Source organism: Symphalangus syndactylus, chromosome 8 (genome assembly GCF_028878055.3).
Source record: "Symphalangus syndactylus isolate Jambi chromosome 8, NHGRI_mSymSyn1-v2.1_pri, whole genome shotgun sequence".
Lineage (NCBI taxonomy): Eukaryota > Metazoa > Chordata > Mammalia > Primates > Hylobatidae > Symphalangus > Symphalangus syndactylus.
The window spans coordinates 14,353,372-14,369,516 of NC_072430.2; the positions used below are offsets into that span (position 1 = coordinate 14,353,372).

The following is a 16,145-nucleotide window of genomic DNA, read 5'->3' on the forward strand; positions in this document are numbered from 1 at the left end:
AGGCCACAGAGGCAGTGATCTTGCCTCTGCATTGCCACCATCCTGCCTCCAGAGATCAGGCCAAAAGCCTGGTCAGGCTGAAAAAAGAAAATCCACCCATGGGGGGAAAAATGCCTCTTAATGAACCCTTGCATTTAAACCCACAACTATCACAAACTTTATGAATTCATGCGCTTCAACTTGATTCCAACTATAAAATTAACACATATAAAAAAGAATGTCAGTTCAGGTAGAGCAAAAGGCTAAAAACAAAAGGCATCCCTGGCGGTGTTTCCACAGGGTCTGATTTGGAGGAAATTCTGCATTCGGAAACTCCAAGCCTCACTCGAGGAAAGAACCCCACTTTGTTACAGGGAAGGGTACTGCTTTGATGGAGCGTGGGGGTGCAGAAAATGCTTTCATTTCATATTTTATTACATCAATGCCTTGAAAATTTTTATTTAACCTCAGCAAATATTGGAAATAGAAAAATGAATTCTGCAGAATTTCACAAATAAATTTTCCAATTTCCACTAACAAATGTTATCATTCAATGGCTAAGCAGTTATAATGCTATGAACATTCACCACAATGAATGTGCTGAAATAGAAAACAGGCAAAGAGACATTAAAATATTACTTACAACAGCATTATTACAACATATTTTCTTTAAAATTCCAACGTGGATTTTATCACTTCAAAAGATATACAGCATTTCCATTATATTTGCAAACTTAACCTTATACATCTTTTAAAATCTTGAAAATTTTTTAAGCTGTCTAAAAAGCACTTAGCAAAGTCGATAAGTCTACATAATGGAATACTATCCACCCCGGTATAAATTTCATTTTAGGAGAAGGTGGCTGTAAACACTCATCATCACACAACATGCATAGCCTCTGCTGACCTTCCCTTTTCTGAATGCGACGCCACTGCAATTGTGCTTTACTACAGGTAAGACAGGTAAGAGAAGCTGCAGAGATTCAGGGGCTGGCAGAAAGAGCATCGCAAAGGACCACTAGGTTTAGGTGACCTACTACCTGGAGTCCATCTGAGGAAAGTTTCACTTGACAATAGAAGCTTGAATCCTGGATCATTCGGTTTAGAAACAGGCTAGACAAGAGAGAAAAAGAGGCCCTCGTTGGAGTTGGCTCCATCTTTCCTTAGCTCACATAAAAGCAGGGATCCAGTTAGCGTAATGCACTGTTTGGCTTATTTTTGGTGTGCAATTATACCAATAGTACGTCTGATATTTAGAATGATAAAAATAGGGTATAGTTGAGATTTAAAGTGACAATGAGCACATTAACAGTGGTCTGTGGTATTTGAGGAAACTTTAGATGAACAGAAAACCACTGCTTCATGAGTCCACCACAGTAAGCTTTTACAACCCAACTACCTTTTAATGTTTTTGTGTGTTGAATAGAGGTTTGTGAGCATCAAAAGGTCTTACAGGTTAAAAACGATAAAAAAAACATTTTGAGGAAGTGGCGTCTCCACAAACACTGTACACCCAGACAACGCGGCATTTGTGTTACACTAGCACCCGACTGTGCGCCAACACTAATGTAATCAGCACAACTGGGGTGTGGTTCCTTCCCAGTTAAAAGAGCTATATTACAGAATGGATCACTGTTGCAGACCAGTCAACACAATATTCAAGTAACAAGGTGTTTAAATGGATAAGTGAAAAAAATTTTACCTAACACTTTACACATCTACATAAAATTAAATAAAACAAACTTTTAATGCATATGCAATACAATTTATATCTTTTAGGATTTCTAAACTAAAAGTTAAACTATTATTTGCATCAATGATACTATATTTTGCACAATAACTTATACTTAGGAGAAAATTTTCCACAAAAATATATATAATTATGACATTCACATTGATAATTTTTAAGAAGACAAAGCTTAAGTGAACATTCCATCTGAAGCAGTTATCACACCCCAAACCCTACCTGCCAATGCACCTAATTCTTGATATGTTAAAAAGTCTTCGTATAAATAAGATCAAACCACTGCGCTTTTAAAGCTAAGTGATTTCTTACATTTACATCATTGCAAAGACAGTGTAATGAAAAGAGTTTAAAACACAGTGCTATCTTACGCGGGAAAGCACAACAAAGGCAGTCAAGGACAGCTCCCATTTTCCCTCTGTCAAATAAAAATGACATGCCCCTTCCTCTCGGGGAGAAAGCCCAGGTCAGCTGCTGTGATCACAAATGATTCTTCAGGGCTGGAGACCATTCAGTGCCAGGAACCAAGTAAAGGGATAGTGTAGGATACAGATCAAGGCCTGGCACTGCTGGTCGGCTTGCCACGCTATGTAAGAATTAGCATCAAGCTTCCAAGCACTGCCAGGAGGGACCAGGCCATTTTCCTTGAGAGATACAGACAGACCTATTGGCAGGGTGAGAAACGCACTGCAGCAATTGCCTACTGCTTCTGTTAGCTAGAAGGAGGTCTTGAGGGAAGCACGGAGAACCTAAAGCTTCAGCTCATACCTTAGTGTCCCCTTTATGCAATGTGCAAACTTAGGCTGACTCCTTCCCATGCTTCTCCTGCCGCCCTCGGTGTACACAGCAGGCTTATGGTGAAAAGAAGCCCCTCCCTCATCACTAGTGTTATTTTGCTAACCCTGTCTCCAGGTAGCAGCGGCAATCCGGGACTCCTCTGATGCTTCCCAGGCTTTTACGTGACCAACACACACCTGGCACGGCAACAAGATGATGAAGGGCAGGCAAGTCCCATTGTACTTCCCTTTTGAATGACTTTTCTCCAGACTATACTAAAAAAAAATTTACAATTCCAAAAAACCTAGGTTTCTAGCTGACCCTCTTTCTAAAGAGAAAATCAGCTGACTTCAACAACAACAACAAAAAAAAACAAGGTGCTTGGGAGTCAAAACATATCAAATTTTAATTGCATATTTTAAATTCTTAAGAATTCTGTTTATGCCTTAAAGCATCTGCATTTTTTTTGGTATTGAAAGCAGAAAAAAAAATCCAAATGATGCAAACAACAACAACAACAAAAGCGACTTCAGCGAATTTAGTGCAGTCTGAATGGCCGTGGGGTGGGAACAGGGTATGTTAGAATGCAGTCTGTTTGCTCCTCAACCCTCAGCAGGCCCATGGTCTGGTAAGATAACAAAAGTGATTATGGAAGTCTCAAAATGTTTATTAGAAATTTTTACTTGTTCCCAGTCCAACCAAAAGGCATTACAGACCACTTTGTAGGTTATTTCTTTTCATCTCCGTCTCACTAGACCAATACATTGATCACTTCTCTGTCCTGTACTCTGATATGAAAAGAGAGTGGATGGTGTTTGTGTAATCACATCAGCACATGAAGGACACAAACTGACATGCAGAGCGCCACATAAAAGGCCAGGCACACCGAGAGAATGCAGAACAACGTGCAGCTTTCATAAACCAGCGCCAGCTATTCTAATATCCTGACATTTAAAATCTGCACTGTCAGAATCTGCAGCAAGCTCTCTCCTGTCTCCTAATCTCAGTGATGTCATCTTTGGCTAGCAAATAACTCGAAAGAAGAAATAAGACACTAAAACAGAAAAAGGATTGATACCATGGTTGCCAAAAGGAGAAGGCACCAATTCCAAATTTACAAGCACCAGGTACAGTGATGTGGGCCGAACCTCTTGGAGGTGGGGGGGTGGGAGGGGTCAGGAAAAGATGGGGTGGCAACCACCCAGGGGTCACAATGCTGAAAAGTTGAAGGCAGAAAGCACTGAGGTCCACATTCCCTTTAAGCTACAGTGTCCAACGACAGTTGCAGTAAATGAGCTTTGTAACACTTGGGAAGGGAGAAGGGGGAGATTTAAGCCAACTCAATTTATAAACCATAACTATACCCCACGTTTAGGGAAATGTGAGTTGCATCAGGATGCTTGGCATGATAAAGGTTATGATGCAGTCTGGCAATATATATTAGTTTCCAAAAAAGCGTATTATCACTTAGGTGGTTGTCTCAGAAAAGAACAAGAGAAACTTTCTAGAAGGCCAACAGGGTCGCGGTTACTCTGAAAATTACTCTATGCACAAAGTAGAAATTGCAGGCCATGCAGGAACAGAGTCAGGCCTTCCGAGGAGACTGCCTGCTCTGAAGCTGCTGACTGGGAAGAGCTGCCATTGGTGGGGCTCGGGGGCTCCGGCGGGGGAGGCGGTTCCCAGAGTCACAAGAGATGTGCAGGCCATGAGATTTCCCCAGCACGTGGGCAGAGTGTGAGATGCAGTGGAGCTCTCTGGGAAGTGGCGCCAACATGGAGGAACGAGCAAAGAATTAAGGCAGATGGAGCACAGGACTGGAAGTATATGCCTTTTTTGGTAATAGCTGCTTGTCCAGAGAGATGTGATGCAGATGGCTAGGTGATGTCTCGTAATACCTGATATCCCGGATAACACAGTAGTCCACACCAAGTGTTCAAAGCCACCAGATTCTCAGGAGGCAGATGCATATCTGACATCCAGAACAGAAGGAGCCTGAGGCCAAGAGAAAGAAAAAAAAAAGATCAAAGAGTAGGTAAACAACACAAGCTGCTATTTCCAGTGTACTGAAAAGAGAAGGTAGCCAGCAAACCTGCAGAGCAAACACCGAGTTCTTTTTTTTTTTTTTTTGGGGGGGGGGGGGGCGGCGCACGGGGTGGGGTGGGGGAGGCAGGTCTCACTCTGTCACCCAGGCTGGAGTGCAGTGGCGCTATCTCGGCTCACCGCAACCTCCGCCTCCTGGGTCAAGCGATTCTTCTGCCTCAGCCTCTCAAGTAGCTGCAACTACAGGCACCTGCCTCCATGCCCCGCTAATTTTTGTACTTTTAGTAGAGACGGGGTTTCACCATGTTGGCCGGGCTGGTCTCGAACTCCTGACCTCGTGATCTGCCTGCCTCGGCCTCCCAAAGTGCTGGAATTACATGCATGAGCCACCACGCCCAGCCCACTGTGTTCTTAAGGGCAGAGCAAGAGTGTGGCCTCTCCAGCCAGACGTCTTGTGCTTAAAACCCCGGCCCTCCCACTTTCTAGATGTGTGCAAACAAGTTATCAGTCTTTTTGAGCTTCAGTTTCTTCACGTGCAGAAGACACATAGTGATAATACCTACTTCACCGGGATTAAATTTAAGTGCCTGAAAACGGCCCAGCACAGTGGCTCACACCTATAATCCCAGCACTTTGGGAGGCTGAGGCAGGTGGATCACTTGAGGTCAGGAATTTGGGACCAGCCTGGCCAAAAAGGCAAAACCTTTCTACTGAAAAGAAATATTGGCCAGGCGTGATGGCACACACCTGTAGTCCCAGCTACTTGGGAGGCTGAGGCACGAGAATCAAGAGCTCAGGAGATGGAGGCTGCAGTGAGCTAAGATCGTACCACTGCACTCCACTTGCTCTGGGCAACAGAGGAAGACTCCGTCTCAAAAACACAAATGAACAAAAAAACCTGAAAAGGGCATATGAGCACAGCAGCAGCCCTAACTCCTCTCACTGGCTTGAGGGCATGCTGTGGCACCCAGCCCGTTCAGCACCCAGCCACTGGTTCCAGATGGGGTACAGGAGCCCACACGATCCCAGGATCTTCTTATAAGCTATGAGGCATTTCCTAACTCCTCTCTCCCATTTTTTAAAACGGACTCCCAGACCCAAACCTAAAGGTTGCATAGCATCTTACTGCTCTCTGCCACACTCATGGTGTCTTATTGCTAGAGAAACAACTGGGCTATGCATCTAAAATCTCAAAGTGATTGTTCCTTCAGTTAAAAATCATACAGTTTACAAGAACTGTTCGTAGATAATGAGGAGATTTCTCCTCACTGGTAACAGACTTAATCATTTCGTAATTTTAAGTGACATCTTTCTGTCCAACCCATGGCACCCTTTCTTCAGTGTGAGGTTGGATGTGACACTGTTCCCAACTCACCCTTGTCCACATCAAATATGAATTTCAAAAGCTCAAAATGCCTTGGGCTACCTACCTGCCTCTAAGCCCTGAAAGAAATAATCTATAACTGACAGACCATTCTGTTACTAGAACTTCTAGGAATTCTCATGTTCTCCCTGTGGCTTCTGCATAATACATAAAACCTGAGGGCAGAAGGGACAGGCAGGACACCAGCAGACATCTTTCTAAGCTGTTGGACTCTACAGGACAAATAAAAAGGTGAAACTACACACACCCCAAGTTCTGTGGACTCACCAGACAGACAAGTAAGCCAGCATTCTAACAAGTTCCCTTAGGCCCTTGGACACAGGGAAGGAGCTGGTCACTAGATTAATTTCCTTCTGCAAACTAACATACGGAGAACAGAAAACTAGGTGGCAGGGCAGGGCTGGCACTACAAGAAGCAGAAAAAGAAAGAAACTCAAGAAATAGGCCAGGCGCGGTGGCTCATGCCTGTAACCCCAGCACTTTGGGAGGCAGAGGCGAGTGGATCACTTGAGATCAGGAGTTTGAAACCAGCCTGGTCAACATGGCGAAACCCCATCTCTACTAAAAATACAAAAATTAGCCAAGCATGGTGGTGCACACCCATAATCCCAGCTACTAGGGAGGCTGAGGGCTGAGAAGTACTTGAACCTGGGAGACGGAGGTTGCAGTGAGCCAAGATTGAGCCACTACACTCCAGCCTGGGTGACAGAAGGAGACTCTGTCTCAAAAAAAAAAAAAAAAAGAAAGAAAGAAAAAGAAAAGAAAGGTATGAGGAGGTATATTTTGAATGACTAGCGGAGTGAAAAACTTTGTAAAGGGATGTAAGGACTACGAAACTAAACACAAGTTAGATAATACCATTCTTCATTTTGTTTTGCAGAGAAGCCTGGGTAGAGACATGGAAGATCAATCACCAAGGAAAAACTATGATCTGCTGCTTGGAGGAGCCATAACTAGACTGTGAAAAGAAAGACGGTGCTTTGATGTGCAATCCACGTGGTAAGTGGATCATTATGGAAGAACTTTCTGGGCTAATAACAAGGTTAAAAAAAAAAAATACTTGACTCACTTAAGTCAGTCAACCAATGATCCAAGAATAAAAGAATGAAGAAAAAAACATATGCACAACAACTGACATCCTGTTGGTAGGGACTCTTGGTCCTAAATTTACTATGAGATTTGTTATGCCAGCCCAGCCAACACTGGCTTTGATCAAATGTGAAGAGGGAATACAGCCAGAGTTCCCAACTGTTTCTGCTTCCAGTCATCCTGGGACTGAAGCCGGAAAACACACACACAGGAAGCAAGCTTTCATTCCTGCAAATTCTAATGGTTCTTCCCCAGCAGTCTCCAGCTTTTCAATGCTTCCTAAACTGAGCGCTAACAGGGGCAATTAGTGCTGGTACAAAAATCACTGAAAATAAAAAGAAAGAAGAATAAAGAAAAAAATCACGCTGAAAGATAAAAACACCATCATTTTACTCCCATGCTCTTTTCAGGCAGAGCTATGCATGGGGGTGATTCAGGGGTACTGACCTTGGCAATATTATAGATTTGGTACACTTATTGCAAAGATTTTCTGGCAAAAGGCTCTAAAGAATCTAATTCTAACAAATTTAATACGTTTCGATGGTGTTCTTACAGATGGCTGTGCCTTGAGGTCCATTCTCCAGTCAGCAAAGAGGCCCTGCATGGAGTGGCAGCACCACGCTCCCAGGGGATGCCAATACCTCATGAGGTGCTTCCATGCTCAGGTCAGGAGGGGCATTCTGGGCTGTTTCTAGAGCCAGGCCCTTGGAGCAAAATGGTAGCACACACAATACAAAATAGGTAATCTCAAATCATTCCAGTATGGTTTGAAAAAGGCTTTGATGTGAAAGTGACTTTCCTTATAAAGCTAAATTAATTCTTAAATTACCATGCCTGTGAACAAATTCAGATGCAAAGTGATTGGCAAGTAACTCCCCAGGCTCATCTGCTCTGGGAACAGAGGGACAAATGTAACGGCAAGGCAGGCCAGGCTAGATGGGGAAATGGCAGGTGCCCCTGACACAGGAGGCAGGGAGGTGACAGATGAGACCAGGGCTATCATTCCAGAAATTAGCCACCATCACAGAAGTTCCAGCCAGCCACAGAATTGTCCCTATCGATATTTAAGCCAATCAGCCCCAAAGACCATCAAAGGCTGAAAGATCTGGACAGCAGGGAGAGGCCTCAGGAGCTCCTGGTTGGCTCGCTGTGCTACGTCATGATGATATGACCACACATTTCAGATGACTGAGCTTCACTGACATTCCTCACAGAACTTCCACCTCAGTGTTTCACAGGACAGCTTTCACTGCATTTTTACTTTTTGTTTATGCCCCCACTCCCCTGTCTTTGTCACTCAAGATTTTACTGTATTTAAGGAAAAACTGATAATGCAGAGTATTTTGTAGCTGGAGGAAATCAGGATGGAATTAAGGATTTGCCCAGAAATTAAAATGTGAATAATATACAGGCACCAAGAACTGGAGTCAATGCATACACATTATGGCTATTTACAGGTAATAGTGAAGTTACTAATACAGCTGAAACCTAAAAATCTCTATAGCTGAAAAAACTCATCACTTTAGAAACTGGAATATCAAGCGTGAACCTGACAGAGAAGTGACTGTTTTGTTTCAGATTTACCTCGTCTTCCTCTTCAGGCATCTTAATGGAATTATCTGGGGACTTCACAGGCTTCTGGTTACTGGGCCCATTGGTCTCTTCTTTACCATGTTCTGCCTCCCATTCTTGTAAAACTTCATCTATGTTGAAGCGGCGTCGATAATTTACAAAAAAGTTTTTCACTTGTACCACTGACTTGTTCCCGATCACATCTGAGATTGCCTGAAAATCTCGGCCGTATTTCCTGATGGCTAAGGATGTAAGAAAGCATTTTTTAAAATACGAGAGAAAAACATTTTTTTAAAACCACAAGTGACACTTACCTCTTTATCCAGATAAGAAAACATACAGGCTTTTAACAGCAGGCAATAATTTCGTGTATTATTAGAGTAGGAAAAAGTACCAGTCAATTCTAGACACATTCTGGAGATGACCGACCCTGTCATTTTGGTATCTGTCTTCCCATTACATGTCATGTAACAGCTGAAGTCACCCAGCAATTGCCCTAGGGTTGGGGACATTCTGCATTCACCTTTTGGTATCGCAGGTCCAGAGCGCCCCCAACCTTTAAATCCGAACACTGTCTGCTTCTTTTGGGGTTTTGCACTTCCTGACTAGTCAGAGCTCGATGAGTAACTAGTAAAATGAAATACACCTTTAGAAGACTGAGGGTTCCCGGTTAAGTTTTTACAACTTGTGAGAAGTGGGAAAGGAAAAGAAAAAAGCCCAAAGGAATACAGTAATTTGGCTAAAATGATATCCACTAGGACATAATTGTCCAAGAATCTATTTCTACATAAATAGGTGCTGGGAGTAGGGCGGGACGTAACTTTTCCCTAAAATCTACCAACGCTACTAAGCTCTTTTTTTTCCCTTTTATTAAAAAAAAAAAAAAAAAAATTTTTTTTTTTTTTTTTTTTTTTTTTAAGTCAGGGTCTCCCTCTGTTGTCCAGGCGGGAATGCAGTGGTGTGATCATGGATCAATGCGGCCTTGAGCTCCTGGGCTCAAGCAAATGTGTCAACCTTCCAAAGTGTTGGGATTACAGGTGTGGCCACCACAATCGGCCTCCTAAACTCTTTAGAAGAACATCCCCCTACCTTGTACGGCGAGAAGCTGCTCTTCTGTAGTCCAACGTGCGTTACATTTCTGAATGACCTGAATATCCAAATGAGTCATTTTAGCACATTACATTTAGAGATAAGTATGTCCTTATGAGCTTAACGAACCTTTCATTTTCTCTGATCGGAATTTTAACATCAACTAGGTTCATAAAATTATGTCCATATACTCTTCCAAGAGATGTATATTGGGGATGTATCACACCGATATTAAATTCTTAAACATGTAAAACTTGAATATGACTTCTGAGATGATGTTAACATAATCCTACCTCTGGAAGTCGATATGGTTCTATTCCACCATCAAGTTTTTCTTTGAGAGCACTGTTTGTCTGTTTAATATTCTGGATCTAGGAAGGAAAAAATAATTTTCATTTTAAAAATGAAAACTATATAAAGGTATGAAAACAGAACTTAAAAACCTAAAGAAACAAAAACCCAAGAGTAAAGACGTTACTAACATCTGTTGTAGCTGAATTCTAAGGTCCCTATGGTATCCTTTGAAGCACTTAACTAGGTTTATTATTTGCTTGTTCAGAGCAACAGATAAGGTACAACCCAAGGAGTAGGGGATGGAGGGCTCTCAGGTACACAGTCCTGGATCCACAGCTTCCTAACAGGTGATACCTGAGCAGCAAAACACCTACCTGGAGTCTTACATAAAAGACAGAAGAAATCCCTGGGCTTCCTACCACATAGGATTGAACTGAAGTAACACAGCAGCCACAGTAAAGACCAAAAAGGCCCAGTCTTTACAACAGAACTGCAGGTGCAGCCTCACAGCACCCCAAGATCACCGTGCTGTCCACTGCTTCTACACAGGGCGGAAGTGCACAAGCACAGATTTCTTCAATGATGGGGGGTCGGGGAGAACACAGTGTCAGTGAGATTTCCAGAAGTCTAACTTTGATCAACTGACACGTCTTCATTTTCCTACAAATTATCTTTTTCCACATTACTGCCTTGGATCAAGGTAATCTTTCACTGTCCTTACCCAGTCAAAAGAAGGACCACAAACAATACCAACCTCCCAGGCTATGGCTGCTCTTTAATTTTCCCATGGACCCTTGAATGAGACAGGTCACGGAAGTATGCTATTTTTTGTCTACTCCAAGTAGAGGGCATATCCGTGTCAAGCACCAGAGACCTCTGAACTCCAGCATTTTTCATCTTTGAATAATCACACAAGCAACTAAGAAAGCCAAGGGAAGAGGAGCTTGATTTTCTCAAGTAAAATGTAAAAGACATTCATGAGTAGAAGATGCTACCCAAAATTTTTTAAAATTTTTTCACTTGTAATTAATCTAAATTTAAACAACCACACATGGGGGTGACTGGCTGCCATGCTAAACAGTACAATCGCTTAGGACCTTGCTCAGTGGTCTTTCAGTTACCGAAAACCCAGGAAAATTGCAAAGTACTCAGCTTATGTTCACCGGATTCCTTTTTGGCTAAAAATGCAACATAGCAACTTCTGGCAGGAAAAAGTCAAGGTTTAGAATATTACATGTCCTCTTCGCATTCCAGTGAAACAGACCACTCTTGTCACTCTAGCTGGTTGTTCACAGATAGTACAAAACTGGGTATATACTGCACTGTGATTAAGTAACGTTATAAAAGAAGCAGAGAGAGTAAATGCAAAACATCTACAAATTCTGAACTAAAAGCTAGCTCTAAATGCTCAGTAGCCTATATCCCTCTTCCTGATGCATTTTCCATATCAGAAATATCTAGGCTGCATATATACCATGGAATACTATGCGGCCATAAAAAAGGATGAGTTTATGTCCTTTGTAGGGACATGGATGAAGCTGGAAAGCATCATTCTGAGCAAACTATCGCAAGGACAGAAAACCAAACACTGCATGTTCTCACTCACGGGTGGGAATTGAACAATGAGAACACTTGGACACAGGATGAGGAAACATCACACACCGGAGACTGTTGTGGGTTGGGGGGAGGGGGGAGGGACAGCATTAGGAGATATACCTAATGTAAATGACGAGTTAATGGGTGCAGCACACAAACATGGCACATGTATACATATGTAACAAACCTGCACGTTGTGCACATGTACCCTAGAACTTAAAGTATAATTAAAAATAAAAAAGAAGAAGAAGAAATATCTAGGCTGTGTAGTCCCAGCTACTTGGGAGGCTGAGGTGGGAGGATGGCTTGAGCCTGGGAGGCAGGGGTTGCAGTGAGCCGAGATCGCACCCCTGCACTTCAGCCTGGGTGACAGTGCCAGACCCTGCCAAAAAAAAAATTAGGCTAGTGCAGTGGCTCACACCTGTAATCACAGCCCTTTGGGAGGCCAAGGCAGAAAGGATCATTTGAGCCCAGGAGTTCAAGACCAGCCTGAGTGACACAGTGAGACCCTGTCTCTACCAAAAAAAATTTAAAATTAGCCAGGTGTGGTGGTGCTCACCTGTTGTCCTACCTACTTAGGGGGCTGAGGTGGGCAATTGCTTGAGCCCAGGCCTTTGAGGCTACTGTGATCCATGACTGTATCACTACAGTCCCAGGATGGACAACAGAGCAAGATCCTGTCTCCAAAAAACAAAATACACCCCCTCCTGCCCGCCAAACATCTAGTGTTTATTAAGCAGGAAGAAAACAGAGATTACTGCCACCATCACGCTAACTGGAAAGTGAGTGGCAATGAAATAGGTAAGAAATAGGATGCAAAGGTAATCACACTTAAAGAAAAAACAAGATGAAAAACGGAAAAGCCATCCACTTGTCCTGACGCCCTGCCTAGACACCACCCTCCCACCCAACCCTCAGTCATACAGAACTTTCTGTTTTCTACTTTACTGTGGGCACAGTGATTCCTCTTTTAATGTCAGATCACGTTATTCTCCACTCAGAGAAAGACCTGATGCAACCAGCACTGTTCACTGGCTAATTTAAGAGACACGCCCAGCCCCGTTCTCGCTGGTAGAGGTTGATGATGTCTTGGGAAGGAGGAAGAGCAGTACGAAACGCACGGGCACACAGAATTCAGCTAAGGAGCTTCCGGTAAGGCTTTTGCTTTTCCTGCTAAAAGGGACAGACAGGTTACCTCCACCCCCACCTCCTCTTCATACTGCCCTGAATGCAGATGTAAGGGTTGCAGAATGGCTCCAGTAGCTTCCAAAATGAGGCAACACACAAGATGAAAAGCCAACAGCTGAGAATGGCAGAGTAGAAGACCTGAAAAGCACCTGGGTCCCTGAGAGCATCACTGAACACATGAACTAACACCAGTAGCCACTGATGTTGGCACTTCTTGCTATTTGAGAAAAATAAACCCTAAATTGTTTAAGCTGCTGTTAGTCGAGTTTTCTGTTATTTTCAGAATATATCCTTGATATACCAAACATGGCAGCCTCCAGAACAAGTGGCCCAAGTGGACTGACTGCCCATTTTGAGTCTAGACGCACATTTGGCAATGAACACACTGCTGCACTGTGGCGCTAAAAGGCTGTGGAAAGGAAATCACCCACCTCCTCTCTGAGTGAGGCTGAGTCCTCCCTCTTCATAATTGTGAGCGACCTTCAAATTTTAAAAATTCTTGCTCTTGACCCTGCTCTGAAAACCAAAGAATCTTTTCTCTCTCATACTATGGAGTCAATAACACCTCGGTGCAAGAGGAAGGCCTCTTTTTCTTTTCTCAATATAGTAAACAGCAACCACCAGGAGCTCACTCAGCAGAGGGAGAAAGGAGCATTCTTGTAAAGGAACATGACAATGTCAACAAGAGCTCACAGCCCCAGAGAGAGTTCTTCCAGTGCAAACAGAGCTTCAAATGCTCTCTCACACAGCAGCCCGGACATATTCTGTGAGATCAGGCAGGCCAGGATTAATCTCATTTGAAAAGAGGCCTAGAAAGATTAAGTGATTCTCCTAAGATTAGAGTGCAGCTGTGCCAGCAGCCACGACAAGAAGCCGCTCCTTTGAGCACACAGAGTGTGCTTGGGTCCTGGTCTGGGCTGCCTCCCTAAACCACAAGAAAGACGGCAGCACACCCTGCTCTTCGCGTCTTTGAGATGACAGTTGGTCTCCTGTTTAACCTTCCAAGGGAACCATCAAGATAAATCAAAAGCAGCAAAAACCAAAAGTAAACTGTCAGTCAACAACTTGCTGATGGGTTTCTGGAAATTGAATTCCAGGAGAGAATGAAAGGACAGGACCCAACTACTAGGCTGAATTTTCAGTTGAAATGTACTATGCAATCAGATTAAAATAATAAGCTACATAGCAGGCAAAAATAATTATAAAAAGTAATTTAAAAAACAATATCCTTTACAAGAGCACCAAAAAAGTACCAAGTATCATGGAATGACTAACAAAAGATGCATAAGTTCTTACACAGAAAACAATACAACACTGAGAGAAATTACAAACCCATAGAAGTAGAGGGGTATATCAGGTTCACTGATCAGGAAACTCAATAAAGACGTTAATTCTCCATTTTTATCTATAGATGCAATACAATCCCAATCAAAATTCTAATAGAATTATTTTTCTGAAAATTGATAAAGTAATTCTAAATTTTATATGGAAATTAAAAGGCCAGGGATAACCAAGACAATCTTGGAGAACTTGTATTACACCAGATAACTAAATTAATAAAGTACATAAAGTTAGGACAGTATGTATTGGTGAAGGATGGACAAAGAGATTAAAGGAACAGAGAATCTCAAACCAGACCCATATGCATACAGACACTGGATGTAAAACAAAGGTCCTGCTGCGTTGCAAAGGAGAAAGGACAGTTTCTTCAGTAAATACTTGACCAAATTGATACTCATATGAAAACAAAGCAGTGACTATTAATCTGACATGTAACAAATACAGAAAAACATTTCTAGATCAAAATGTAAAAGGTAAAACAACACTTCTAAGATTAACATGAGAGAATATCGTCATGACCTTGAGAAAGGTGAACAGAACTCAAAAACACTAACCTGAGAAGACTAAGAAACTAAACTACCTTAAAATGAAGAATTACTGTTCATCAAAAGATACCATTAAGAGTCACAGAATGGAAAACATATTTACAGTATTTAAAATACAAGTTGTAGAAAACAACTCAGAGCCTAAAGAACACCTATAAACCAATAAGAAAACACGCAACCTGACAGAAGAAAACAGATGAGACTTGAGTAGACATGTCACAAAAGAGGATATCCAGATGACCAATGGATGAAAAGGTGAGCAACCTCATTAGTCATCAGGGAACTGCCAAATGAAAAGTATAATGAGGCATCATTATAACCCATCAGAAGGGCTAAAATTTAAGACTACCAAAATGTGGCAATGATATAGAGCAGTGGTTCTCAAATGGGCACAATTTTGCCCCTGTGAGGTAATCTGGTGATGCCTAGGGATATTTCTGTTGTCACAACTGGTAGGGGGAGGGTGCTACTAGCATTTAGTGGGTCAAGACCAGGGATGCTGCTAAACATCTTACAGTGCACAGAACGGCCCATCATGACGATAGTGCTACAGCTGGGAAATGCTGATGTGCAACCAAAATGCACATGACAGGACCACTTTGAAAAACTGTTTAGCTCTCAGGTTGAAAGAAAGCCAGACATAAAATGAACAGTACCATATGAATTTCATTTATATAAAATTCAAAAATGGACAAAAACAATCTATGGTTTTAAAAATCACAACAGGGCCGAGTGTGGTAGCTCACACCTGTAATCTCAGTACACATTGGGAGGCTGAGGTGGGCGGATCACTTGAGCTCAAGAGTTCAAGATCAGCCCAGGGAACACGGCAAAACCCCCGTCTCTACCAAAAATACAAAAAATTAGCCAGGTGTGATGGCGAGCGCCTGTACTCCCAACTACTCGGGAGGCTGAGATGGGAGGATCGCTTGAGCCCCAGAAGCAAAGGTTACAGTGAGCCAAGATCACACCGCTGCACTCCAGCCTGGGCAACAGGACAAGACACTGTCTCAAAAACAAAACAAAATTTTAAAAAATCAGGGCCAGGCGTGGTGGCCCACGCCTGTAATCCCAGCACTTTGGGAGGCCGAGGCGGGCAGATCATGAGATCAGGAGATCGAGACCATCCTGGCTAACATGGTAAAACCCCGTCTCTACTAAAAATAAAAAAAACAATTAGCCGGGCATGGTGGCGGGTGCCTGTAGTCCCAGCTACTCGGGAGGGCTGAGGCAGGAGAATGGCATGAACCCGTGAGGCAGAGCTTGCAGTGAGCCGAGATTGCGCCACTGCACTCCAGCCTGGGCGACAGAGCGAGACTCCGTCTCAAAAAAAAAAAAAAAAAAAAATCAGAATAGTGGCCACCTACAAGGACGAGTCAGGTAATAAAAGAGGGGTGGAGCTGCTGAGGGAATGCAGCATTCCATGGAATAGTGACCAGGAGGGAAAATGCATGGGCCTGGGGGCAACATTCCATTTTTTGATCCAGATGCAGGTTACTGGGATATG

General features: G+C 42.9%; 1 protein-coding gene across 4 annotated transcripts in view; it reads right to left on the reverse strand.

Annotated features, from left to right (window-relative positions):
- Positions 1-408: 408 nt before the first annotated feature.
- RCOR1 (REST corepressor 1) overlaps positions 409-16,145 on the reverse strand; it is a 140,834-nt gene continuing 125,097 nt past the window's right edge. For 2 of the 4 annotated variants that reach the window (XR_010121998.1, XR_008659321.2), the window contains 5 exons: positions 9,968-10,045; positions 9,675-9,732; positions 8,598-8,827; positions 4,396-4,492; positions 409-1,092 (listed from right to left, as the gene is read on the reverse strand). Coding sequence is in view for 2 of the 4 variants with exons in the window: in XM_055288097.2 (XP_055144072.1) it covers positions 4,451-4,492; positions 8,598-8,827; positions 9,675-9,732; positions 9,968-10,045 (408 nt within the window). In the remaining 2 variants the exon portion in view is untranslated. Of the gene's footprint in view, positions 4,493-8,597; positions 8,828-9,674; positions 9,733-9,967; positions 10,046-16,145 lie in introns of all 4 variants that reach the window. The other 2 variants (XM_055288097.2, XM_055288096.2) reach the window with 1 other exon arrangement.